This window comes from Natrix helvetica, assembly GCF_964273705.1.
Source record: "Natrix helvetica genome assembly, chromosome: 4".
Lineage (NCBI taxonomy): Eukaryota > Metazoa > Chordata > Lepidosauria > Squamata > Natricidae > Natrix > Natrix helvetica.
Genome location: NC_138550.1, coordinates 31,611,166 through 31,638,744, shown reverse-complemented (window position 1 = coordinate 31,638,744; position 27,579 = coordinate 31,611,166). Strand labels below are relative to the sequence as shown.

The window sequence follows — 27,579 nt, the reverse complement described above, 5'->3', positions numbered from 1 at the left end:
CTGTATTAAAGGGTTGCGGCATTGGGAAGGTTGAGAACCACTGCTCTAGAGGATCTATTCCACTCAATCCATTCCATTTCCAGTAAAGGCACTTTTCTGAGTGCTGATCAGACGTTTTTTTAATGAATGCCATGTAATCACTAGCATCTTCAATTGTGCCTGAAAACTTACTGGCAACGAGTGTAGTTTACAAAGAGATGTTACATGACCATATCAAGATCTCCCTGTTATTGCTTTCACAGCTACATTCTGCACCGCCATCAAGGTTATCCCCAAGTATAGCAAGCAAGGCATGGGTGATCATGAGGAAGGCCGTTTCATATTAGAATTAGCACATCTGATACACTAGATGGATGCATAAAAGGTCTTTGAACAAGAGCTGAAACTCCAGAAGAATCCTAAATTGTACATCAGTCCTGAAAGGAGAAGTGTGACTCCCAACCAGAACTAAGGTTAAACATTCTCCAAATCTGGCTTAACCTTACACCCAGTCATTTGGCCTTGTTAGGGTTGGACATGAATCTGCTCCTTCCCATCCAGACCCTGACAGCTTTCAGGCATTGGAATAAGAATTTGCATTCCTTGGTCAGCCTTGATTTGAGAAAAACGTCTGAGTATAATTGGCATACTGATGATGCCTCTAAACCAATGGGTGGCTTTGTTCAGCAGTATCATGTGGGTTAAACATGAGAGGTGAGAACATTGAGTCCTGTGGCATTCCATTAATACATTAAATGGCTTTCAATTCTATCATTTCCCTTCTATCAGTATGGACTGGAACTAATACGGAGAAAGGAGGAGAACCACCACAATATTTGCAATCAGTACAACCTCCACGTTATGTTCCAACCAACAGAAAAAGGTCTATCCATTTCTTCCAGGGTTCTCTGAAGCAACAAATTGACTACGCTCTTTTCAAACTTTGTCAGAAAGAAGTCTGGACAAAATTTGTCAAAAGCCATTGGATTCAATGTGTGCTTCTTGAGGATATATACTACACCATCTTTTAAAGAAGCTGTAGCTATATAATGGACCCAATCACTTCTCTTCTGGGAGGTTTTCACTGACCCAGGACATGGATCTAACCAACAGGTGGCCATATTAACAGTCTTGAGGATCTTGCCAGTTCCTCAGGAATCACACAACCACACTTTTCTCAGCTAGTGAAGCAAGAGTATTATTCTGTCATCTCAACTAGATCTGCCCAATCTAACAATGAGTGTATTTGAGAAACTTATCCCACCAGGTGCCTAGGATATTCTTTTCTGGGAATTGATCAGACATTTCTTAATGAATGCCATGTAAGGCTAATCACATCTTGAATTGCCTAGTGGCTTACTAGCAACCAATTTAGTTTACATAACTTAACTCACCAGCTACCTAGGATATTGTTCACAGAAATCCACAAGATAGTCCTGTGACCCATCCCTCCATACTAATGAATGAGTCACTTTAAAAATACAGCTAGATGGATATCCATGAGTACAGTACAATGGAAAAATAGGTTTTTCTGAACTTGTCACCACAAGGAAATCCCTAATATAGGCATACCCTTGTCCCCTGCCTTATCCCAGGCCAAAACTAAGGCCTCAGTTGAACGGGCCACCAGATCCTCAGGGGAAAAAACCTATGGGTTTCATCTGAAACCAGTTCATACACTACAGAGCAACCTATCTCCCTTCCAAAAAATACAACTGATGGTAAATGGGTTGAGTAAACAATTGTTTGGTTAACTATGCTTAAGTGAAGTGTGAGGGCAAATTTAATTTTTTGTACAATCCAATGAAATGAAAAAAATGTTCACTACTAGATGTACGCAACATGGACTGAAAACTTCAATTCACTTTTATGTTTTAATAAATGAAACCTGTCTCAAGATTGCAAAGTCAAAAAAGCATGTAGGAAGAAGGCAACTGAAACTTTTTCCATGCTGTTGCGGAAGAATATAATGTGGCCTTATTGCTGCAGTCCCAACTCTTCCATGTTACGGTTCACCAAGGACACTCACTAGAAAATGGACTAATTTTAATTTTACTAATTTACTAAATGAATTAAAAAAAGAAATAATGTTTTTTTTTTAAAAAAACTGGGTATGGATAAGAAGGGTACACCTACGTTCCTTGCTTTTTCAAAATAAGAAAGGAGAACTTCCAGATTGATTTCAATTCTAATGGTCTGCTCAGACTCAGTGACAATATTTATTAAATTTGCCTGCCGCCCATCTCATGCAGGACTTCTCTCCAGATCATTTTCCTGGGGCAGGTATCGGGGCCGCGTCACGCAGAGATCCCTAGCAGAGCCCAGGAATCTCTCTGTGCAGTTGTGCCTTCCTGCTGGTCTTCGGCCCAGAGAGCTCATGCGTGGTCGCTGTGCTTGGGTGCTGCTGGCCCTTTAAGCCGCGGGGAGGAGAAGCGTTGCGAGCGAATGGCGCTCAGGACCGCTTGCGGCTCGCATCCTTCTCTTCTCCATGGTAAGAGGCGCGGCATTTCCCCCCTTCCCCACTCCATCTTTGTATGGGCAGCTGGCTCGAAAGTTTAGCCTACAATAAAAACAACTGAGGGTCTTTGGGGATGCCAGGTGGAAAGTCTGCCTTCTCAGCCGCCCTCTGCCCGCTGCTGCCTTTCAGTCTCCCGGCGACGGTGGCTGAAAAAGTGGCGGAGACCTAAAAGAAAAAGGCGGAAAGTTGTTGCTCGCTCGCTTTTCCCGTCACTGACTAGGATCGCCAAAACTTTCCTCGTCCCGTTGGCCTGGGCTCTCATTCACCCCCTCCCTTCTGAGCGTGGAGCATTACAAAGGAAAGGAAACGGCATATATTTAAAAAGGGGCAGATTTTCTGTCATCTGTCAGATGGGGACTGGGAAGAATCCCTGGTGCTTTTCTTGCCTTAGCAGAGATGCCTGGTTTTGGCCAAGGTGTAGTTGTCAGCTACTCTTAATGTAAGAGCTATGATTATTTTGAACCTAAAGGTTTTGGAAGCTTAACTAGTAAATGTAAAGACTGTCTTTTCTTTGGGGTGTAAAACTATTGTTCGTGGGTAGATATGCCCACATCCTTCTACCTCTGGATTGTCCAAAATAACAGGGAGTCTAGAACAAAAACATATTTCTCCAGGTGGTTATTTCACTTATTAAATTGATTTCATAAGCTATTATACATTTCAATATGTACCAAAAATAAAACTGAAGATAAACAATTAAAATACAGAACTTAGTAGATTGCTGATTATATACAAGGATAATAAAATGCATTGAACTGGAGGAGAAAAATCCATTCAATGCTCTAACCTTCGCAGAATGGGATACTTATTCTTTGATCCTCACATTTTATTTAGGACTTGTGGATTTTTACCTTTGCCTTGTTAAAATACCAATTATATTCCTTCTTCACCAGGCCCTTCATGAAGCTGATCATGGCCTCATCAGCCAAATACTGGTGGATTCAGAAGAGAATCTTAGTGTTTGCACTGAGAAAATGCAGCCCACATCTCCATACAACTGGAACACAGATTGGAGCTTCTGGGTATAAATTCAGATCACACACCCCCACCCCATTTTAGAGAAGTATTTTCTTCTTCAAGGATGTGTGTTTTTTACAGCTGTTTCATTAAGTCAATCTTATCCTCTGCCTTGGAGAAAATGTATACTTAATAATACTTAATGTGTCTCTTTGTTGAGTAACTGAGGAGTGACTTCACTGTTATATTTTATACCACGTCACTGTTTAAATTGGCTATTCTAGAGAGATTGGAGACGGTGTTTTCCCACTAACTTAACCTTAGTTGTTTTATATTGCACTTGAATGTGGCTTTTTATTTTAGATATTTTTATCCCACTTTTAGTATTTTCTCCACAATAACAACCCTGTGAGAAGTGTTGGGCTGAGAGAGAATGTTGTCCTGTTTTGATATCAAAGGCAGAACTAGAACTCATAGCCTCCCAGTTTCTATCCTGGTGCCTTAATCACTAGACTAGACCAAACTGACTCTTTCTTATCTTGTGACTGTTGGCCACATGTTGGGCTGCATGTTTTAGCATACTAGAAAATTGAATTAACTTCTGAATAGGTATTCTTACATTCTGGATCACAGGAATTTATGGACAATTGTAGGGTTTGTACCTGAAATAAGATACGCATTAATTCTGAGGTCATAATCTTAAACACACTATGATGCACTCATTGCAAGAGATAAATTTATAATTATACTTTAATTGCTTTAATGATTGGAAACTAGTTATTTGTCTTTTTTTTCTTACCTTGTATTAGCATCTATTATTTTTTATACTTTTATATTTAGATACCATAAATAGAATGATCCACTCCCCTGAACTTGAGATTTAATTTTGAAATACCTATAATCATAATAAGGAGAATCACATTACAAAGTTGTCTGCTATTTGATATTGAGAGTCATTTCTATATTAGTTATCATGGTCAGGTGAGCCCTGAGTACACAGTATAGCCAACTGGTACAGAGACTTCAGAACAAAATGTCCCTGGCATGGAAATACACAAAAAAAACCTCCACTGAAAAGGAGGTTTAAGAAGGTATCGCTCCAAGATTTTGGGAGACTATTAAACTAAAACAAAATTTCACAGCATATTAAAAAACCCTGAAAGATTACTTAGTAATTAATAGAAAGCACTAAGGGATCTTAAAAAACTAAGGTAACTTTAATTTGTAGCCAAATGAGAAAAAGAGCTAAGCACTCTCAAAGCCATATGGAGACAAGGATTATATTGCAAGAAATATTAAATTGAAGAACAAAACGGGAGTTAGCAGGATGTGGATCCCGGGATCTCTTTGGGCTCCAAGAACACCCTTGAACTGAATGGTGCTTACTTTTTTAGGGTTTTTTTATGTTGGAAAGAAAAGATTTTAAGGGGCAAAGTGGTTGCCTTAAGTCTGTGCAATTCTTAAAATGTATATTTGGTTCCTCAAACCCTTTCAAAATTATACTGATTTTTTTTCATTTTGGCAGAATTGAAGAACCAAATCAACAATATACATCTCAGCAAGGGTTAAGACTTCCTCTTGGTTAAAAAGACTAGTCCTTAAAAGGCAGCAAATTTGATCCTCCCGACTTTCACAGTCTCATGGCATTTGCTACTTCATCTTTAACTTCTGGGGGACTAAAACTTTGAAATGCAATTCCGCATCTACAAAAATAAAAAAAGACCTTTAAATATTTTTCAAGCAGCAAACAAACTGAGGAAATCATTGGAACTGAGGAAACATGTTTTAAGGAAGTAAAGTAATAGATAGATATTTCTAGAAGAAGTAGGCATATTTGGGATAATCTCCACTGTAAAAGAATTGGTTAGATATCTTTATCTGAATATTTTGGTAAGGAGAGGCATTTGAGAAGAGAAATCTATTTGTCAAGATATGAAATTCCAAGAATGGCAGTTTCAAATTTAACAAAACATGAATAGACTAAACCTGCATGTTTGGAAGTAGACAAAAAATTACACATTTCATAGTGTACCATCTTGTTTCAGACAAACAGCTGGCAAGCGTTATAAGTGGCAGAATAAGCCTTTCTTAGCTGATCCTTCACATGTACCTAAGCAGGGTCAGATAGGTTTGCAGATAGTCCTTGTTTAGCAACTACCCAATTTAACAACCATTTGCAGTTATAATAGTGATTAAAAAAGTAATTTATAATCAATCCTTCCTTTTATGAACTTCACAGGTTTGTAAAGCAAAGAAAAGCTGAAGTAAGAGTTGATGGACTGAATGCAACTAAGCAGTTAGTGAGAAATAAAATAGAAATATCTAAACTTAACCAGAAACATCTAAGCCCTAAAAAGAAATGTTATATCTAGGGGGAAATGGGGGCAATACTGCTACACTACCTTCCCATAACAATTAGCTTATATCACAGAATGCAACAATCTTTTACAGTTATTTAATATGCTAACAAGCACTGGGTAGAAGTGACTCAATAGGTTTAATATACTTAAGCATTTATAAATCTGTTGACAAAAATCTTTTACTGAAAAGCTTATCAAACTTGGAATTGGAAACCTTATAAACTACTACTATTACAGAATAGGCCATATTATGTATGATTAACAGGCAGTAGTTAATCTCTTAGCCCTGATATTTATATTTTTTAAATTTGTAATTAATATAAATGTCAGGTTTAGTTTGAAATGTAAGTTTCAAATGATTTCCATTTGCAAGATGACAAGAATCAAGTTTAAAATATGTATTTTTTGGTAAACCATGCAATACGCGGGATCTGTTTGTGCTAACAATACAAACATAGAACTGCTCCAAGAATAGAAACATTATCTGAGCTATCTGTTGATTAGAGTTTTGAATTATTAATCATACTCTGGGCATGGGAAATCTGAGTCAATAGTTATGTGTTGTAGTTATCCAAGTTGATGAAGTGAATCAGCTGCAATTTGGGATTTAGTCCCATGCTTGTTTTTCAGTATCCCACAGTTGCTCTTGGGCTGGAATTAGATGACTAACAGTAAGAGCTATTTTACTGCCTGAATCCAAGCTACAGGTAAGCATACATTCAGGTATGGGAGCACTGTTGGGCTTCTGAGATAATGATGCTAGAGAATTAATAGAAACGCCCATTATGGAAGCTCTTCATCTTTAGTCATTTTTTTCTGTCAGGTGGGCATTTTAATTAAGCTATGTTGGACTAACCCAGGGGTGGGGAACTGTGGCTCTTTTGCGACTTGTGGACTTCAACTCCCAGAATTCCTGAGGCAGCTATGTTGGTTCTGGAATTCTGGGAGTTGAAGTCCACAAGTCGCAAAAGAGCCACAGTTCCCCACCCCTGGACTAACCTATACAAATAAGACCACCAGTATTCTTTAAAATAAAAGAAATCTCCTAGATGGGGTTGCAATGTAGTGGTCATGGGCCTAGGATTGTTTGGAGTAGTATTTCTCAATACCAGCAGTTCCAAGATATATGTAGTTAGTGGTTGGCTGGAGGAATTCTGGAAACTGAAGTCCACACATCTTAGAATTGCTAAGGTTAAGGAAGACTGGTTTAGTGATATTGTACATCCCCAATGTTAACCAAGCTCCCTGCCCAGCAATGTTATTTTAAAAAGACTTTTTAAAAGAATACATTGGAAGCTGGCATGCTACAATATACTAGTCTCAAAGATTAATTTTCTTTTGCTAAAATGCTATGAGATACACTTGATGGGACACATTAGCTCAATTTGAAAATAAAAATGGTTGCAACACATGCTTTGTTCAGAAAATTAGAGGTAAGCAAGAGTGGTAGAATACACATATCACAGAGGAGACAGTTTTTAATAGTAAATATTTTGTAACCAGTCATCTGCTCTGTGGTAGCCATTTTGTGAGATACCCCTGACAAGTTTTCAAAATTTTGAATGTATTTACTCAGAAAAACTGCCTGTATCTTTTGAAGTCAACTTGAATTTTAGAATGAATAATAAGACATTTGTTTAATTTTGCATGTTTGCTAAAGATGATTCTTGAACGGCATACTAGGAAGACATTCTGCAGGGAACATTGTTTTCAGCTCTCCAATGTAACTGTGTGGAAAGGAAGAATAAGGTTTGTTAATTAAGTCCTAGTGGTAGGCCAGACTGTCTTTAAAGGTTTCCATAAAACTCTAATTGCTCCCTTGGAGGCTTACTGTGATTTAGTCCATTAGAAATTAGAAAGAGACGATGCTGCCAACCTATTAACAGATACGGATTTTCAAAAGAGAGTTTTGAAATAGTCATGAGAAATAAGTGACAAGCCAACTGTCCTCTGCTTGGTGTGTAGATATATATGTGTGTGTGTTTATATTTCTGAGGCAACTTAGAGAGTTTTATCTTGTCTAAAACTATAAATGACTTTTTAAAGTGCCTTGTTGATGAGGCTAAATTTATGATACATCATTATTCTTGATTATCTAAAATATAAAAGAGACATTTGATAATTTAATTATTAAAAGCCAATTAGCTTTTTATAATTAACAGCTTCTTATTCTTCTAAGTATTTAACTTGTCCATGTTATCATCAGTACCATGAAACAAGAATGCAAAATTTTAGTCTCCATATATGTCACTAAACACATTTCTGTGTTGATTATCTTCCCATCTCCCTTGCCCCACCCCTCTGTTGATCCAAAGAGATGTCGAGGGATAATCAGAATGATTTCTTTTCTATTCCCTTTCTTGCCTGACAACGTGACTGGTGATTAGACTGGTCGTAAAATAACAGGTTGAAGGAAACAAGCTAGCATGACTTAGATCAGGTGCTAATATTCCTCATTTAAAATACCGTATTGCTACTTGTAGCAAACTGTTCATTTCTTTCATCTTACGTGATGTTAATTAGATGCTTCTGTAACATTTGCCAGGTGAATAGGTGCTGACTACTGCATGTTCTTGCGCTTGATTCATAACAAACCTATGAATGTTAATCTCTGACTGCATATTCTCAAACATAAAAAAGCAGTCGGTTCCTAATGCTATAAACAGTATGCTGTTTTATGGCAAGCCCAGCTGTTCCTTAAAGCAATTCTGGTCAATCGGTGAAAAACAAACAAAAAAGAACAATATCTTCCCAACTCTTATGGGTACTTAGCATGCCTCTTGAACACTGACATGCCTGCCACGGCACATACAGTATCTAATGCTTTTGTAATGGAATATTTGCTGTGCCATTTCCCTGGATTTGTTGCTGATTTGCTTTTAGAAGACACAGTCCTCTTTTCAAGGTAGGTTCTGTAAAATCTTATGACTCTCTATCAGCCATTGTTCTTAAATGAGGGAAGGGGTTTCTGCTTGTTGTCAGGTCATTAGAAGTACATTGGATGGGATAGAGCCTGCTTACTAGGATCAGAAATTCACCTTACTCAACAAATGTACTGGTACTAATTTACTAATATTCTGGTGTCAACCCTGAATAAGATTTAGGTTTTTTTTTACCAGGGTCTTTATGAGAGTATACTAATTGTGATAATGAATATGGTTGATTATTTGTTCTCTCTGCTGGTTGTATGTTGTTTTGTTTCTTATATTCTAGAGGAAGTTTTAATATTACTTTTTATGGGGGTGGAAAATACAGCATTTTGGGCAATATTATTTGAATGTGGATATTTTAGATAATTTGAGACTGATAAATATCTAAAACTCTGTGTTTTAATGAAACCATAATTGACTAAAGCTGAGGAATTGTGACATTTAATATTCAATCTATAATGTTTAAATTATAAATGTTTATCTGGATCCATAGTATTTGATTCAATACAAGGATAATAAACTGAAAAATAGTGGTCTATTATTAGCGATAACATGACATTTTCCGCCTGAATATTCTCAGTGGGTGATGGGAAAGCAAAAAGACCAATTGAAGATTTTGTATGGACTTTCCATGCCTACTGTATTTATATAGAAAACACACAAGTTTGGAGTCAGTTTAAAATGTAGCTTTTCTGGATGTTTAAAAATTGGGGAAGGTAAGATTTTAGTCTCTGGTATCTCCCCCCCCCCCCCCCCCATTTGAGAAATGCTGAGAACTGGCAAAGTATCAGATTACCTGGAGGGGGCAATGTTTTCTCTCCCTTTTTAAAAGAATAAAGGAGCATTCCAGGACTAGTGCATGCTTCCTCTCTCACAGATACACAAAGTCCCTTTGTGTAAGCAGCATTCCAGGAATTGCAGAAAAATAGAAAAAGAAATTAGCATCAGATGGGCTCATAAATATTGATTTCTGCCTCCCATCGTGATTTTAGTCCATCAAAACTTTCATGTAGCTTTAAATGGGACAGTGAAGAGTAGGTTAGAAACTTTATATATCTCATATGAAGCATTCTCTGCCAGTGATAATGACATAAACTCCTCCGTTTACCCCTTTGGGCCAATATGCCATGCACACACACACAAAAAGCATACTCATTCTGTATGAGCTAAGATGTCTAAATTAGTCACAGAAGCCAACATACTGTTGCTCACATCCGATTTATAGAAAGAACCTTTTAAAATCAATTTATGCATTTAAAAATCTTATTTTAAAATCCCATGAAATTCAGCTTTATGAAAATTATTGTACAAAAGAGTAGGGAAATCAAATGAGATTTTTTTTCAGGTAGTTATATTAGGGAGGAAGTGTGATTGGGGTGTCATAAAAACGGTGCTACTGTGATTGTGTGTAATACTAGCTTGTTAAAACATGGTGAATCACGTTTAAAAAGCTATTTTCAAAGCCTTTTATCACTTTCATAAAAAGGTGAAAAGTGATTTACATGCAAGTATATATAAAAGAGTTTCATAATTGTATAGCTAGTGTGAAGTGCAAATTTGTTTATTACATTTGTAATTTGCTGAATAACTAAAGTGCCTGGACAGATGGGGTTTTAATTCTGTATTAAAGGCATCTGAGAGTCACATGTGAACCAGGAGTTTGAGATTATTCATCTCTGTATCATGCAAAGAAAATAGTAGGTTTGGGAAGCTGGACAAAGTTTGTCTGCATATCTGGAAGAACTTGTTTTGATGTTTCTCTTAAGCAACCGGTCATTATGCAAAACACCTGTCTGGTGCTCTTGTCACATTCAGTTGGCATAGGGGAACGACTGCTATGACTAAATTGTGTTTAGATTAGATCAGATCGATTCTGATGCTCCAGAAACAGAAGTGCTACCAAAGAGGAGGATTGCTTGTTGAATATGTTTAGGCCTTTTTACTTTATTTATTTTTTCATATTTACCTTTCTTCCTGCTTTGAAAGGTTGTCCCTGATCCACTCGGTACCCACGGGGAGGCAAAGAAAGAAGTGTGATGAATGAAAAATATCCCTTTTCTGCAAGGGTTATGATGTCTTACTCCTGCTCAAAATGGACAGAACCTGTGGGGCAATTTTCCTTTCATCATTATGACCTCAGCTGTCTTGTTTAAAAAAATATGCCTTAATTCTAAATTGAATCTCAATAGCTTCCACTATTGCTTCTTCTCCTGCCTTCAGGTGCTTTGAAGAGTACATTGATTCCTCTTCTTTGTGGCAGCCCCTTAGATATTGGAAAATTGCTATCGTGTTACCCCTAGTCCTTCTCTTCATAGGACTAGACATACTCAATGTCTGCAACCATTCTTCATGTGTTTTGGCCTCCAGTCCCCCAAAAGCAATTTATTGCTTTTGTTTGGTAAATCATCCCAATCTTATCCTTCTTGAGGTTGATTTTATAACCTGAGAGACTTCAAGATATCTAAGAATTTACTGAAGAAAGTAACAATAGTATAATAAATAGACACAGCATATCTGATCTTCAGCCAAACCTTCAACAGAGTGCCTTATATTTTTTTACTAAGAAAATAGTAAAATATAACACTACTGTTAGATAGAATCACACTTGATTCACTAGGGGCTCTACTTCAACTTGGAAGGAATTATTAAGTGGATCATCACAACACTCTGCCCTGGGTCCTGTGCTTTTCTTGGCTTTTTTCTAGATTTGCAGATCATGTAAGTTTGAAAGGCTCATATATTAGATGCAAAATATAATGTTTTTTTTAAAAAAATCAAGGCTTGCCTGAGCAGTGAACTTAAATGAGTAGGATGGAATTCAACAGGAGAAATGTCAAGTTTCACATATTAATAGGAAATACGTAAGGTATGTGGGTGTGAGAGAGTATGATGGAGTTACTAAAAAGGCAAATGCTATTTTGGGATGTAATAACAAGAACATAGGATCCAGATCACAGGAAGTAATTTTTTCCAGTAAATTTTGCCTTGTTCAGATCCCTTTGGAGTATAGTATTGCATCCAGCTCTAGGCACCACAGCTAAAAGGACAGTGTCAAATTGGAGTAAATTCAGAAGAGGGCCTGAAACCAAGCACTGAGAAGAATAGACAATCTGTGTACAGAAAAGATGCATAAGGAGAGATATAACTCTTCAAGTTATTTGATATATCTGAGTGAATAAAGGTATTCTCTATTACCTCAGAGAACAAGATCAAAACCATTGAGTTACAAGTACAAAGAGAAGGTTCAGAAGAGAAATCCTGACTATACACATTGTCAACTAGTGGAACCTACCTTACACAGATGTGATGAGTTGTTCACTAGGTGTCATCAAAAGAAGCAGAATGGTCTTTTGTCAGATAAGCTGTACCGGATCTCACACTGAAAGTGAGTTGAACTAGATGACTTCTCTGGCCCTTTCCAACTGTATGATTTTATGGGGAAAAAAATCTATAGAAATAGGCTACATAAATTGAGAACCATTAAAAAACCATTCAAAGAAACTAAGCCCAAAAGGTTTCTCCAGACTTAAGTCTTCTTACTTACTAGTCTTACTTACTATACAGTAGGGGGAATTTACCACTATTAACAAATTTGCACAGTAGCAGTGGTGGGTTACTACCGGTTTGGACTGGTTCGGGTGAACCAGTAGTGGTTTTTCAGCCTGGGTTGCTGGTAAGTAAGTAAGTAAGTAAGTAAGTAAGTAAGTAAGTAAGTAAGTAAATAAGTAAGTAATAAAGATTTACTTACTTACTGGGTTGCTGGAACCAGCAGCAACTGAGGCCTGTCACGCCCCCAAACCGGTTCCCCGGGCGGCGCCATCAGCACCACCATCTTGTTTTAATTGCACTGCGCATGTGTGTGCATGCGTGTGCAGCACGCACACGAGTGAACGAGCAGTAGTGCCTGCAGGAACCCACTCCTGCACAGTAGGTTTCTGCCCTGAGAGGATTAGTAAATTTGGATGCAGCTACTGAAAATATCCGTTTCCCAGAATTACTAGGATATCTTTGGGATAATTAGCACAGGACTACAGGTAAGGGTCTTAAAAAGAAAAAAAATACTAATACTAATATTAATACAGAAGGAATGTCCCATTCTCCTTTATTATTACACATATATAACCCCTTTTTACTTGTCTTCATATTATTCAACATCTGATGTCCATATCTTACAATTCAGCATCAATTATTTTGCTTCTTTGGGTGAAGAATGATATTTCTACATTACAAATCTGTTGATCTGCATCTTAGAAAAATAATTAATTGCACAGAAGTATCTGATTCCATTGAGCATTGTTTCCCTGGTCACATTCTTGCTTGTCCAATTGGTGCATGGTTAATCTGAAATGTTTCAAAATCTTTCTCCTCCAGTCTCTACAAGTAAGAGTGAGGCTGGGCTATAGACGGAGACCAAATCTCACTAATGTCCAGACCTCTGTCTGCCAGTGCCCCACAGGAAGAATACCTTCTGCTTAAGAGACTGCTCTTCCCAGAGCAACTCTGGGGAAATGAAGAGTCATGGAAAGTTACTGTAAGTAAAGCATCCAGACTGAATTCTTGAAACACTTTTCCATTAGTGATTGGGAAGAAGTTGGATGTTGCAAGTCAGTTCAATATACAAAATGAAATGAATGGATTGTCCTCCGGTTGTCATTGGGTTCCAACCCTCACCAGATTGATAAATGGTGAGAATTGAAGCAAACATGGTTGGAGCATGTTAGCACAACAAGGCAAAGCAGCCTAAGAAAGCAATGCCATGTGTTGTAGGGCAGGACTACTTTTATTGTAACAGCTATTGCCACCCTGAATGTGTTTTCTCTTTCTCACTTCATCTTTGTGAACTGGGGGATGGAGGCTTGTCTGAGATGTTTGTTGTGTTCACAGTATTTCCTTGGCCTGAGCTCTTGATCTTTTATCATCTCTTCTTCCTTTCCTTCAAAACTATTCTCTATGCCCTTTATATACCATCCTGAATTTTGTCCAGAGTGCTGGAGATGAAGGAAATTATGGTGAAGGAGGTAGTCTGAGGCGAGCTGTGGCAAAACTGTTGTTTGGAACTATGGTATTTGGGTAGCATTCCCAGAAAGTTGGGAACATTTGACTGTTTGTATAAAGTATTCCTCTATTTAGGCGCAGTAAGGAAATAAAGACATTGCTCATACCATATATCAGGGCTCCTCAAACTACGGACCCCGGGCTAAATCCAGCCTGCCGAAGAAATTTATCCGGCATACGCTACTCTAACCTTCCCCCCCACACACCTTTCACCCCCTCCAAGCAAGCAACATTAGCACAGGCAAAATCCGAGGGCAGCTCTGACAAGGCGCTCTGAGGGAGTGGCTGGAGCTCCTAAACAGGTGGCTTGTTTGCAAAACAGATTGCAAAACAGATTTTGCAATATTCTTCTCCCAGGAATGGGGAAGGAATGGGGATTTTGCAGTATCCTTCCCTTGCCATGACCACCAAGCCATGCCCACAGAACTGGTAGTAAAAAAAATTGAATTTCACTACTGATCTCAACCCATGGTGACGGATAATCTCATCCAGCAACTTCATGTAGATGCTAAACAGGAGTAGAGAGAGTCTTGAGTCCTGCAGTATGTCCTAAGAGACTGGCCAAGGGCTGGACCTCTTACTCCCTATCAGTAATGATTGGGATCGGCCTTGGAAAAAGAAACTAAACCAATGCAGAACTGTGCCACCCAGCCCTAAATTCATCTGGCCACAAAGGCTATCATGATCAATAGTATGGAAGGCTGCTGAGAGGTCAAAGAGAGCTAGGATGGCTGCACTACCATTCTGCCCTTGCCAGAGATCATCCTTAAGTGTGACCAATGAATGATTTGTCCCATATCACTTTCCCTAAAAAGGAAAGATGGAAGAATGGACAAAAATTGTCCAGGCAGGTGGAATCATTTTTTTAGGAGAGGGCAAATCAGGGCCTCCTTAAAAGGTGCTCGGAATGTCTCCTCTTGCAATGAGGAATTTACCGCTGCATGAACATTGCTGTTCACTGTCCTGGAAGCTTTTACCAAACCGGAAGAACAAAGGTCTGATTGAAAGGTAGCTGCATTGACAGCACTGAGGACCCTGTATACACTTCCTTAGGTTCAACAGGATCAAACTGTTTCCAAATCATTGAGCAAGACCTTTCTCAGGTATCTCACAATGACTGTGTACCACACTTGGATTCCATGAATGTATGGAATACGTGTCTCATTTACAGCCAGCATGTGGACTGATCTTTAGCCATTCCTGTTTATTCAGCACAATACTTGTTATCAGAATGTCCTGAAACACCTCATTTACGATGCTGGAAATGTTGGCCTCTTTTTGACATCGCTGACATGCCCCCTTTCTCAAATCACTTGGCATGGCCATACAAAACTATTTTGGTCAGGCTGTATAAAAGATAGTGTCACTATATGAACGGGGCAATTATATAAATGTGATACATAGTTACTGGCTTCACAAAGAATCATATAGGTGATATTTGTTATTAAATTTATTTGCTGCCCATCTTACCACAGGACTTCTTTGGGGGGCTTAATTATTCAGCCTCCTTATAAATCTGTGTCTAGTATTTTTCTGGAAGAGCATTAGATCTGCTTTAAATCATGTGACTAATGCTCTTTTCAAAGCGTGGCACATTTAAGTTTTAAAAAGATTGATTTACACCTTGAAAGAAAGGTTATTTCAGTTACATATTGCCGTTTCTGTCTCAATTTTGTTAACAGGTATTTTTCTACTTTGGCCAAAGGAAATGTATGGCTGTGTTTTCCACTATTATGTGGGTGGGAGCGTGGCGGTTGCCATTTTATATACTCCATGAGATTTTTCTGAATGCTGCTGGGCCTTTAAGCACATATCAATTTGGAATACTTGGGAGGAGAGCAGAGCCTCCTGACGTAGTCAGGTCAGAGAAATTTACCCAGAGTTCTCTTTAGCCTTGTTTCTGGAAAACCATTCTGTGGTTTTCTTTTTATCTGAAGGAAAATGAGATTAAGCCTGTGGGAGCAGGGACAGTTTGCTTGATACGGGTTTCCCTTCCAAATGCTATTTTCTATTTTCCAAGCAGAATTACAGAGGCTTGTATTTTCCATCCTCCAATTAGTGGAAGTTTAGGAGTGCACTATATTAGGATCAGAAGAAATGATGAACAGGGCAGATATGGGGAAGGGGGGGTTCATTATTGTATGTGTATTGTAACAAAATGAGAGAATATAATTGGACATTATTTTAATTCTGTTTATGTGTTCTTGAGGTGGATGGAGACACTCATAGTGAGGGATGAGAAAATTGCCTATTAATTGTTTGAGCAGTTGTGTTAAAAAGTATTTCCTTGTCTTTCCATTCTGCATGGGTTCTTTACCAAAATGATTCTGCATGGAAAAATCAACTTGTGGATTACTCTCAAGGTGCATATCTTGCCTCTAAGAAAACAAAAACGTAACTTGAGCTACTTCACATTCCACAATCTTTCCTTGAGATAACAATGGATAACCTGTATTCTTTACTTAAATGAAGCATATGCTTATTTAAATGCACTTAAAAAAAGATTTTGTATCCAGTGCACTGGAAAAAGACACAATGCTATAAAGGATTAAGGTGGGATATAATAGGAATATTAAGAGACAACAAATATGGAATGCTAGCTACCCAGATGTTTTATTTTTAATCTATAAGTTGGATTTGTTCTTAAAGTTCATTATTTTTGCAGATCTCAAGTTCTACTTACAAATATCGGAATGAAGAATTTAAGAAACAATTCTCACACCTGCCTGATTTGGAAAGACTTGTAGTGGGTAAGAAAAATGACATTGTTCAGTAGAACGGCAGCAAGAGATAATTGAACTTTCCAATACAAATTTTAGGTAATGTGATGGAATGAAATAAGGAGGTGCATTCTCAGGGGGTGGGGGATGCATTTCAGAGGAACAAAATTTAAAATAGTATGCAATGCTATTCAGAAACCACAGGATGGTGCAGTTTGCTACAAACTGCTTATTGTTTGATTAAAGATTTTACAAAATTACAATTTATCAAGGAAAAAATATTAAAATCTGTAAAGCTATATTCATTAACATAATTCAAAATATAATACTCTGTATTCTATCCCCCAATTTATATAGAGATGGGAAGACAAAAGTCAATAAAAGATTAACTAGGATGGATACATAAAAATAAATCAAATGACTAATTGCAGATTCCTAACCAAATCTTTCTATATTTCTTTAAAAATAACTCTTGAAACAGTTGTATCCCTGGTTGCGCTGTACCAGCGGTGGGTTTCAAAAAATTTTTAGAACCTCTTCTGTAGGTGTGGCCTGCTTTGTGGGAGTGGCTTGTGGGCCATGTGACCGAGTGGGAGTGGCTTGCTGGCCATGTGACTGGGTGGGAGTGGCTTGCAAGTCATGTGATGGGTGGGCATGGCCAACTTGTAAAATGTGGTGAAACCCACTTAACAACGCTCTTCCTTAGCAACCAAAATGTTGGCTCAGGAACTCTGGCATTAAAGTGTGCAAGTCTTAAAGGTGTCAAGTTACAAGACCCTTGCATCCCTAGCCCTTTAGAAGAAAAAAAAACCAGGGCGTTCAAACTTGACAGCTTTAAGACTTGTGGACTTCAACTCCCGGAACAATCTCCCTTCTGATGATGTAAATTCTACATTTGAGATAAATGATTGTATTTTGAGAATGTATGCAGTCTTCTAAGCACAGTAGACAGTCTGGAGTCTTGTGAATCCAAATTAGTTTCACAACCATGCTCATTAGCCATTTAACATGTAATGCAGAATTTGAGGTTATTGCAGGTGATTTTTTTTTAAAAAGAGACAAATATACTCTGAAATCCCTTAGCACTTATAAATATTTATTTTCATGTTTTTTAGAGTATTTTCAAGAAGAAAAAGAGCTGTGGCCTTTTTAGAAACAAGAAGAAAATTCAGGGCTCCCTGAAGTCAGTCCTTCCTCTTAACACTTGTGTAATGGTCAGAAGTAATTTCTTTTTTGATAGAGACTCTTATAGCTTCTCTCTTACACAAAGAATAGGAAACCTGTGTAGCTCCCAGATAAAAGGAGACAGGCGTTATTATTCTGGATCCACACATTGTTAAAACCCTGACTCTGAATCTTAAAACTCACAATAGGTTTGATGTCCTATTTTATTATAACAGTAACTACAGCATGTCAAATTTAGCATCCGGAAACTTTCTTTTATAGCTGATATTTTTTTAACTAGCAATACTAATACAGATGGATTAACGTGCTACTTTAGAACTTTTAAAATGTGGAAGCCAAACACAGATTATACCTACCACAAGAGACACATATACACACACTTTCATCATGTTGTTCCATTTTGGGTTGAAGACATTGTGCAACATGTACAAAACAAATAGGCAGTAACCAAAGAAATTAAAGATATAAGATAAGAAAACAGAAGGAATACATCTAATTTATACCAACACTATTCATTATACTTTTCCATATCTTTCCACCCTTGAAAACCACCATATCTATGCATTGCTTCACATGCTGTCTTTTCTTCAAGATGCTGATCTTTCTTTTTTCAGCACCATCCAATTATGAATTTCCAAATCTTTCTCGTTATCTTGACCTTAGTATATCATTCTTCCTTGATGTGTTTGCTTCATAACTGGACTCACATTCATTTTCTCTATGTAACTCAACTATCTGAATTGTTTTCATATGGTTTTCTCATATTTGTATTCAATCTAGTGCAAATTCATTCTAGAGCACGGGTGTTAAATTCACGCCCCATGGACCGGATGCGTCATGTGCTGGCCCCGCCACCACTGGTTTAGTGTACGGGGGGGGGGAATCCTGATACATCATATGACGCTGCCATGACGTTGCGAGTTTGACATCCCTGTTCTAGAGTCTTTCTCTTTTCTGTCTTTCCCTTTTTGTTTTACACAGCAACTCATTTCCATTACATTCCCAGCAATGTAGGCCAATGTTTTCCTTTAGTGCTGTTTCTACCAGCATTTAAATTTCTCCATCTTTAATAAATACTCGCTTCATGCCTTCATTTACTTGCTTGGTTTTTCATCATTTATATATCATTTGCAGTTACCCATTCCATTTCCCTGGCAAACACAACTATTTTGTTTTTTGATAGATTTATGCTCTTAACTACATGATACAATCACTGACTGCAAATATTTCCAAATCTCAATCAACATGATATTTTTGCATCCAAAAGTATGCGCACACTCATGTTCCCAGCCACTACATCTGCAACCATTTCACAGAAATACTGTAATTAAATTATGCAAGCAGGTGTGCATCTTTGTCTTATTCCGTGCATTTTAATCCTTTGGCTTTATCCTTTGAATCGTGTTTCACAGTACTAATTTTCTCAAACAATATCACAGCAAGAATTTAGAGGCTGAAAGTTGTAATTAAAAACTCTTTTACTTAATATTTATAGTATTTTCTAATATAGCTGAGAAAAGGTGTTTGAAATTAATATAATTGTTAAATTTAGGGAGCTTTCTTGAGGGGTAATTTAAGGTTTAGCTTATTACTTTTGATAATAATTTAGGCTCACATGTCTAAGAGTGCCATAGCTGATAGAAGGTGAGAAAATTAAATCATTTAACAAACTTACTTAGGAAGGAGTGAGAAGTTTAAGTGAAGTCACCTTTTTTGAATCATTATAGTCAATTAGAGTACACACCCACTATTTGCTGTAAAAAAAAAATCTAGTTTCTCCTGAACTTAGTTATGAGAGAGAAGATTGCACATTATAATAATATCCAATGAGTTCACGCTCATAATAGGCTTTCCATTCAAAATTAGTTTTGTCTCTAGGCAATCTTTGCTTTAAGCTAACATCAAGGTATGTTGTAAGATGCATGTAAAGATCAGGATCTGTATTTGAAGCTGTTCAAAATAAAATGTATAGGTAATGTAGGAATGGTTTTATCATTTAACAAAATAGTTAACAAATAAATAATGAATAAAAATAATTTTGATGAACTTAATTAACTATTTGGCTACATTTTTAAAAAGTTATAAAAATGTCATGCTTTTCTTTAGATTATGCCTGTGCCCTCCAAAAAGATATCCTCCTTCAAGGACGCTTATATCTGTCTGAAAACTGGATCTGTTTCTACAGTAACATCTTCAGATGGGAAACTACGGTAAGGCATGTGTGCTTTAAAAAATGTGTATGTCCAAAATACATTGTGTATTTTTTATGTACACATAAATACCTACACACATTCATACACGTGTACAGACAATATTGGAACAGTGTATTTTCACACTAAGAATTTTAAGTTTTCATTTTTATGATAAGATTTCTATCTTTCTTTGTACAGTTTTCATAAGGAAAAAAAAGAAACGCAATCAATTTAGGTTGTTTTTAACTCTACTCTTCCAATTATTTTTAAAGGAAGAGTTTTGATATGAGTAGTAATGCTGAATTAAATGAAATCATGTGAAAACTATAGCTTTAACTATCCTCATTTTAGTATTTTGTTTCTGTAGTTTCAGCATTAGCTTTTAGATGCCTTATTTTATGTGTATTTCAAACTTCAGATTTCTATCGCTTTGAAGGACATAACCTTCATGACAAAAGAGAAGACGGCTCGGCTTATTCCAAATGCTATCCAAATTGCTACAGAAGGGGAAAAGGTACAGTATTCTTACTTGTGTCTCTGTTTAATGGAGACATTTCTTGAGGCAGCCAACTTCCTTCCTTCCTTCCTTCCTTCCTTCCTTCCTTCCTTCCTTCCTTCCTTCCTTCCTTCCTTCCTTCCTTCCTTCCCTCCCTCCCTCCCTCCCTCTCTCCCTTTTTCCCTCCTTCCCTCCCTCCCCCTCCCCTCCCCTCTGCCTCCCCCCTCCGCCTCCCTCTCTCCCCCTCCCTCCTCCCTCCCTCCCTCCCTTCCTTCCTTCACAAAGCCAGTCTTTCTTATTAGTTAGGTTTCCTTCTGAGTGTGTATATGCATGTTCCTTTAAGTCAGTGTTGATTCCTAGTGACTGCCTAGACTAGTCAGTGAAGTTTTCTTGCAATATTTTCAGAAGTAGCTTGCTATTTCTTCTTTAGGCTGGGTGGCCCAAGGTAACCCAGCTGTTTTTGTGCCTAAGGCTGAACTACAATTATGGTCAGCTAAGTTCTAGCCTGGTGACTTAACCACTACACAAAATTATCTTTTTTCCCCTCTCATCATACCCTCCAAAGTTATAGATCTACAGTTCCCATTACTCTAATTTGACATGGCTATTATAAGTAGTCCACAACGTATCACCACAATTGAGCCCAACCTTTCTGTTGGTAAGTGAGATGGTTGATAAGTGAATTTTGCTTCATTTTACCATTTTTCTTCCCACCGTTGCTAAGTGAATCACTGCAGTTGTTAAGTTAGTAGCATGATGGTTAAGTGAATCTGGATTCCCCATTGACTTTGCTTGTCAGAAGGTCGCAAAAGGGGATCTACATGATCCTGGGACATTGTAACTGTCATAAATGAGAGCCAGTTGCCAAGTATCTGAATTTTGATCACATGACTATGGGGATGCTGCAACAGTCATGTGTGAAATTGGTCATAACCAGTGGTGGGCAACCTTTTTTTTCAACTGAGCCAAATCTCGCCAAAACCACGATTGAAATTTACTTTGAGAGTCACATTTTTAAAACCGAAAATACATAGGATGGTACCCTGTTTTTAGTTTCATTAAGTTTTTATTGAGAATATTCTGCATGCAAGTATCCACATAGGTCGGGAGGATACAAATAACACAACTAATAAAACATAAACTTTAGAACGATATTATTTACGGATAACGTTAACTTCCGTAAAATTTGCCTTACAATGTAGAGAAAATTACATCCTGACATTGACTGACAAAGTCACAACCACTAATGTGAACATTGGCCTTGCATTTCCTTGGATAGTTTGAGTAAGTCAGGTTTGTATGTTGTTGTTTTTAATTTCATCTCTCTCTCCCACTTTCTTTCTTTTTTTTCTTTTTCTTTCTCTCTCTCTCTCTGGCTCTTTGTCTCTCTCTCCCTCCCCCATCTCTGTCACTCTGTGTGTGTGTGTGTCTGTCTCTGTCTCTCCCTCTGTCTCTCTCCCCTCCCTTCCTCTCTCTCTGTCACTCTGTGTATGTGGGTGTGTCTGTCTCTCACTCATTCACTTAATCACTCACTCTGTGTGTGTCTCTCTGTCTGTCTATCTTTCTCTCCCTCCCTCCCCCTCTCTGTCTCTCTCTGTCTGTGTGTGTGTGTGTGTCTGTCTGTCAGTCTCTCTCTGATTCCCTCCCTCACTCCCTCTCTCTGTTCCTCTCTCTGTCTGTCTTTCTCACTCTCTCTCTCTCACACACACACACTGTGGTCACCTTGTTGAGTGTTCCAATCACATTTGAAACACTCAACAACTGGCCTGCATTTATGGTATTTTGCAGCATTCTGCAGTCATAGGACCAAAATTGGTTGTCACTCGCCCGGGCTTTTGCAGAAGCTTCCCTCCGAAGCCCGAGAGGAGGGAGGGGAGCGGGCACCCAGCACACAGAAGAGCCGCATTAAAGGGTGTAAAGAGCCACATGTGGCTCCCGAGCCGCGGGTTGCCCACCACCGGTCATAACATAAGTTACTTTTTTCAGCTTGTAACCATTGTAACTTTGAACAGTCACTAAATGAACTGCCGTAAGTTGAGGAGTACCTGTACTACTGGTATGTGCTTGATGAAGGATGTTCTAGTCCAGTGATGGCAAACCATTTTCATCTCGGGTGCCAAAATCATGCATGTGTGTGCTATCGCGCACGCTTGCATGCCCACCTCCATAATTTAATGCCCCCCCATGCCGTGCCCTCTGCGCATGTGCAGGATGAGGGGGTATCAGATGCCTCAGAGGGGCGAAAAATGGCCGAAAATCAAGGCTGAAAATCAAGGCCGAAAATCAGCTAGCCAGTGCGCTGGAGCTGACAGAGCAACGTCTCGCGTGCCCTCAGAAATGGCTCTGCGTGCCACCTGTGGCATGCGCGCCATTGGTTCACCATCACGGTTCTAGTCTATATGTCTAGGAGTCTGGAGAAGCTTGTCCCAAACTAAACTAAAGAAAACCAGTTTGGTGTGAGGTTAAGATGCTGTTAAGAAAGCAGGAGACTGTGAGTCCTGACTTAGGCATGAAAGTCAGCTGGGTGACCTTGGGCCAGTCTCTCTCTCTCAGCTCAACCCATCTAAGAGGGTTGTTGCATTGGGGAAAGTAGGAGGAGGAAGGATAAAGTAATGTATGGGAATGTATCAGTGCCCACTTTGTGTTGAGGCTCTTACTCTGTCAATCAGTAATGTATCTAGGCTTTTGCTGTAGAATATGTGAATGGGCATGTGCATGTAAGAACCAGAAATGCTTTATTATATTGCACCTGGAAAGGAAAGTTTTGAATTTTAAAATATTATTTACCATTGCTGTGCACTGGGCGGCAAATAAATTGGTTAATAATAATAATAATAATAATAATAATAATAATAATAATAATAGTAATAGTAGTAGTAGTAGTAGTAGTAGTAGTAGTAGTAATTTGCAAAGCATCTTAGAACTTAACTATATCTATATCCATCCATCCATCCATCCATCCATTCTATCTTGTCTGTCTGTCTGTCTGTCTGTCTGTCTGTCTGTCTGTCTGTCTGTCTGTCTATCTATCTATCTATCTATCTATCTATCTATCTATCATCTATATAAAATCGATATATCTTTGATATATCTATTTAGTATATATGAACCCATTAAGTTTATTGACACTTTTATGGTAGTGTGAATATAAATTTGGAGTACACTCATTTGCTTGGGAGTAAATACCCTGTAGCCAGGAAAGCCAACAAACAGATTGAATAAATAATAATAAGCCTGACTGAACTTAATGAAACTTTTATCTAAGTAAATATGTATAGGATGATAAATGGCTGAAGACTGTATAATTTAGTCCTTCTAAGAGACTTCTAAAAATCAATTGGCTCTGACTTAATATCTTTTTATTTGAAATAGGGTTGACCGACATGTAGATTACTTTCAATATTTTTCATGCGAATTATCATTTTGTTCTACAGTTTTTCTTCACTTCCTTCAGTGCCAGAGACCGAACCTACCTCAATATATTTAGATTATGGCAAAATGCATTGTTGGAGAAGGTAAGTTGTTATAAAGCTGGGAAATATCTAAGGTCTTGATTTATTTTGGATGCTGCAATCTAACAATATCAATATCAGTAATACAGTACTAGTAAGATATGTTTGAAACTGTTGCTTTACCTTTTGTATTTATACAGTGGTAATTTCCACTGATATTTCACAGCGTTTATTTTTTAAAAAGATTTCTTCTCTCTTACATAATAATTATTTTAAAATTGAATCTATCATCCATGCATAAATTGTAAATTTGGTGTACTATAGAAATAAATGAAATTGGCCTGAGTATTTATTTAAAAAATATTTTGGTTAGACATAATGCCCAAAATTAAAATCTCTCTAATCATGGTAAAATATGGAAGTGACAGGATGTTGACTAGCACTTTAAATTTCCACATATTTATTATTTATTCTCAAACAAACATCTGACAAGACAAGGGCAAATGAAATTTATTTTAAAAATATTGGACATCTGTTTGAGAATTTTTATTGCTTTGATGTATTTTAGTATGAAAACTTTAAACTTTATCTTGATTTAACAATTTGACTGAGTTGTGCAAGGAATAACCTATGTTCAAAGAAAGGGAAAGCATGATGGATAATTTGATTTTTTTGTATGTGTTTACATCTATCATCTGCTCTTAATCATCTATACATATATCTTTGGACAGACTGGTTGATGTAGATTTAATCACTTTTATGTAGATAATCTTAGGCTGATTTAGAGTCCTTTTAGCTGGAGAAATGCCAAAATCACTCATTAAAGAAACAAGAAGATTTTCTATCTTTCTCTGCTTGCATCCTTAGACTAAATTTTCACCTGATCTTTTTTTTTCTAAGATTTTTTTTTATTTTTGAATAAACACAAACAGACAAAACACACACACACAAAAACCACAAAACCATCTTCCATTACAAATTGTAGAAAGTGTGTCGATTGGTTACAAAAACCTCCGTGCATCCCTTCCACAGTCGTCACCTACAATTCATATCAAATCATATATTTTAAATCAAGTATATATATATATATATATATATATATATATATATATATATATATATATATATATATATATATATATATATATATATATATATATATATATATATATATATATATATATATATATATATATATATATATATATATATATATATATATATATATATATATATTACTATCATCATACCTCAACCTTCATTTGACTATAATTGTTTTTACATCCTTTTACATAAAATATTCCAGATTTACAGCAAAACCACATAATGGCATTCCATTAGCTCTTCCCAATATCATCCAGTAACATTGCATCTTTATAAAATGTTCTATATAAACATTGGTTATATTTAATAATAGAGTTTCTAAACCTCCTTTCGTAGTCACCATTTGCAATTTATATCAAATTTCCTCTTATCAAACCAATATATATATATAGGTTATATATATACTACTATATATATATATATAGTACCGGTAGTAGAAGAAAAACTAATCCGTTCAATTTAAAGAATAGGAAACATTTGCAAAAGTTCCGTCCGTAAAAGAATTTTTTTTAAAAAAAAGGATAATACACTGTCTAATATAGCTTAATTTCACCGCTTGTTCTCTTCTGTTTTCAAATTCAATTTAGCTTTAATTTTTAATTTTTTTGGGGGTAGTCTCTTTTATAATAATAAGATTTCCTCACCAGATGGACACACTTTCTCTTTCCGTTTTCCTCCTGTTCCGGAGCTGTCCCAACTTCAGCAGTTTCAATGGCTGCGCTTCTGTCGCCGGCAAAAAGAGATTCTCCTGGATCAATCAGGGACTTTGCGGTGTCCCTGAGATCAGCAGGACGTACTCTTCCCTGTCACCGTCTCTTTTCACCTGATCTTAAACTTCAGATTTATGAGTGAAGAGCTGATTCTGGGTTAGGTGAGATAGAACTTCAAAAGAATTAATGGATGGGCCCAGATCAAATCCCAACATTCATTTTATATTCATTTCAACTGGTTTGACAACTGGTTCATATTTATGACAGTATTTATATTTATAAATATTTATAAATATTTATATTTATGACAGTTGCAGTATCCTGAGATCATGTGATTACCTTTGGTGACCTTCAGAAAAGCAAAGTCAATGGGAAAGTCAGATTCATTTAGCAACTGTGTTGCTAACTTAACAACTGCAATGATTCACTTAACAACTGTGGCAAGAAAGGTTGTAATATGAAGTAAAACTCACTTAACAACTGTCTCACTTAGCAACAGAAATTTTGGGCTCAATTGTGGTTGTGAGTTGAGAATTATGTATAACACATTCTGAGATCCAAATGTTGGAGGGAGGGGTGCATTTTCCAGATGCTGTTCTGTGTATAGAAGATCACAAGTTTGAAAGACTGCTGATATTTTACTACATAGTAGCAAAATAATGTTAATGTACCTTTTCCCTAAATAAACCTTTAGATGTGCAAGGTTTTCCCAATTTAGAAAAGACTTCAAAAACATTATCTCTTACCCTAGTGTAGGGGTCAGCAACCTTAAACACTCACAGCTACAAAGGTCCTAACCGGAATCCCCTTGTTCAATTCTGGAGCTGACCGGAAGTGGAGTGGACTGGCTGCAGAGCCGCGAGTTGCTGACCGCAGCCCTAGTGGTTCTTAAAACTGTGGAAATGCAGAATTATCCCCAAAGAGGTTATATGGCATATCCTAGGGGCGGGGTGGGTTCCTACCTGCATTGGTACCAATTTGCTTTGCGGGTGTGTGTGCAGTTCACTGTAAATTGTTCGGTGCATGAGCAAAAACCATGAAAAACTAATAATGCCGGCAATGGCAGCGGAGACCGGGGAACTGGTTGTGCAGTGTGGCCAGCTTGACTCGTTGCCAGTTCTGCCACCCAGGCCAAATTACCGCTACCGGTTCACCCAAACCGGTGCGAGCCGGTAGAAACCCACATCTGTTTAGGGGTCACCAATCTATATACACCTTGCTATGAGTTGAGGATCTAGTTTGGGATTACCACTACCAAAACGCTTATATAAAACAACAACCTGCTTTGGGTGTGATTGTGTGGGAGAGTAATGACATTTTTCCAGGCCAAGAAAAAATTTGAGTCAAACACTCTATGAACCACTGTTAGCCTTATTCAGAACTGATGTAGTCCTGTGTGTAGACTGATAATTTTTTATTATGTAATCCAGCTCTTATTTGAAAGCAAATTTTATTTAATGAGTCCTTAATTTTTGGGTAAATCTGGGTGGTGCTTGTAGACTGCAATCCTATGTACACAATAGGCTTACCTTTGCACTTGATAGAAATTACATTTAAGTAGATGTGCATCGGATTCTATTCAAAAAGTTTTATCATATTTGGACATCTACTATTCAAGCAATCTGCTGAGTGTTTGTTGTTGCTATATAGTAAGTATGTAGTAAATTGGAAGCCATTCTACTTGAATGTATCATTTATCTTTAGATTGCATCACTAATACAAACAATACTTCATTTGACACAACGTAGAGGTGGGTGCAGGACATTCTCTTATTAAATAAGCAAAATGTGTCTCTTTTCCTGTGCACCGCTTGGAGAGTCCAAGCAATGGGTTAATTCAGTCTGGTTGCCCTTGGATACTGAGGAACTTTTTTTCTCCCTTAAACCACACCTCCTTGTGTGATTGCTGCCAGAATTAATTC

At 37.4% G+C, this 27,579-nt stretch overlaps 1 protein-coding gene and 1 gene segment (V, D, J or C); one reads left to right on the top strand and one right to left on the bottom strand.

The window, feature by feature from the left end:
* LOC309390886 (Ig kappa chain V-III region PC 3741/TEPC 111-like) overlaps positions 1 to 27,579 on the bottom strand; it is a 380,622-nt gene that overhangs the window by 51,126 nt on the left and 301,917 nt on the right.
* The window catches only part of GRAMD1C (GRAM domain containing 1C), a 63,063-nt gene that overhangs the window by 1,606 nt on the left and 33,878 nt on the right, over positions 1 to 27,579 (top strand). For 2 of the 6 annotated variants that reach the window (XM_081950751.1, XM_081950750.1), the window contains exons 1-6: positions 2,411 to 2,470; positions 3,391 to 3,519; positions 16,465 to 16,549; positions 19,811 to 19,914; positions 20,315 to 20,410; positions 23,827 to 23,907. In XM_081950751.1, the coding sequence (XP_081806877.1) occupies positions 2,468 to 2,470; positions 3,391 to 3,519; positions 16,465 to 16,549; positions 19,811 to 19,914; positions 20,315 to 20,410; positions 23,827 to 23,907 (498 nt within the window). In that variant the 5' untranslated portion in view covers positions 2,411 to 2,467. Of the gene's footprint in view, positions 1 to 2,410; positions 2,471 to 2,801; positions 2,937 to 3,390; positions 3,520 to 12,074; positions 12,130 to 13,115; positions 13,276 to 16,004; positions 16,163 to 16,464; positions 16,550 to 19,810; positions 19,915 to 20,314; positions 20,411 to 23,826; positions 23,908 to 27,579 lie in introns of those variants that run through there. The other 4 variants (XM_081950753.1, XM_081950752.1, XM_081950754.1 and 1 more) reach the window with 4 other exon arrangements.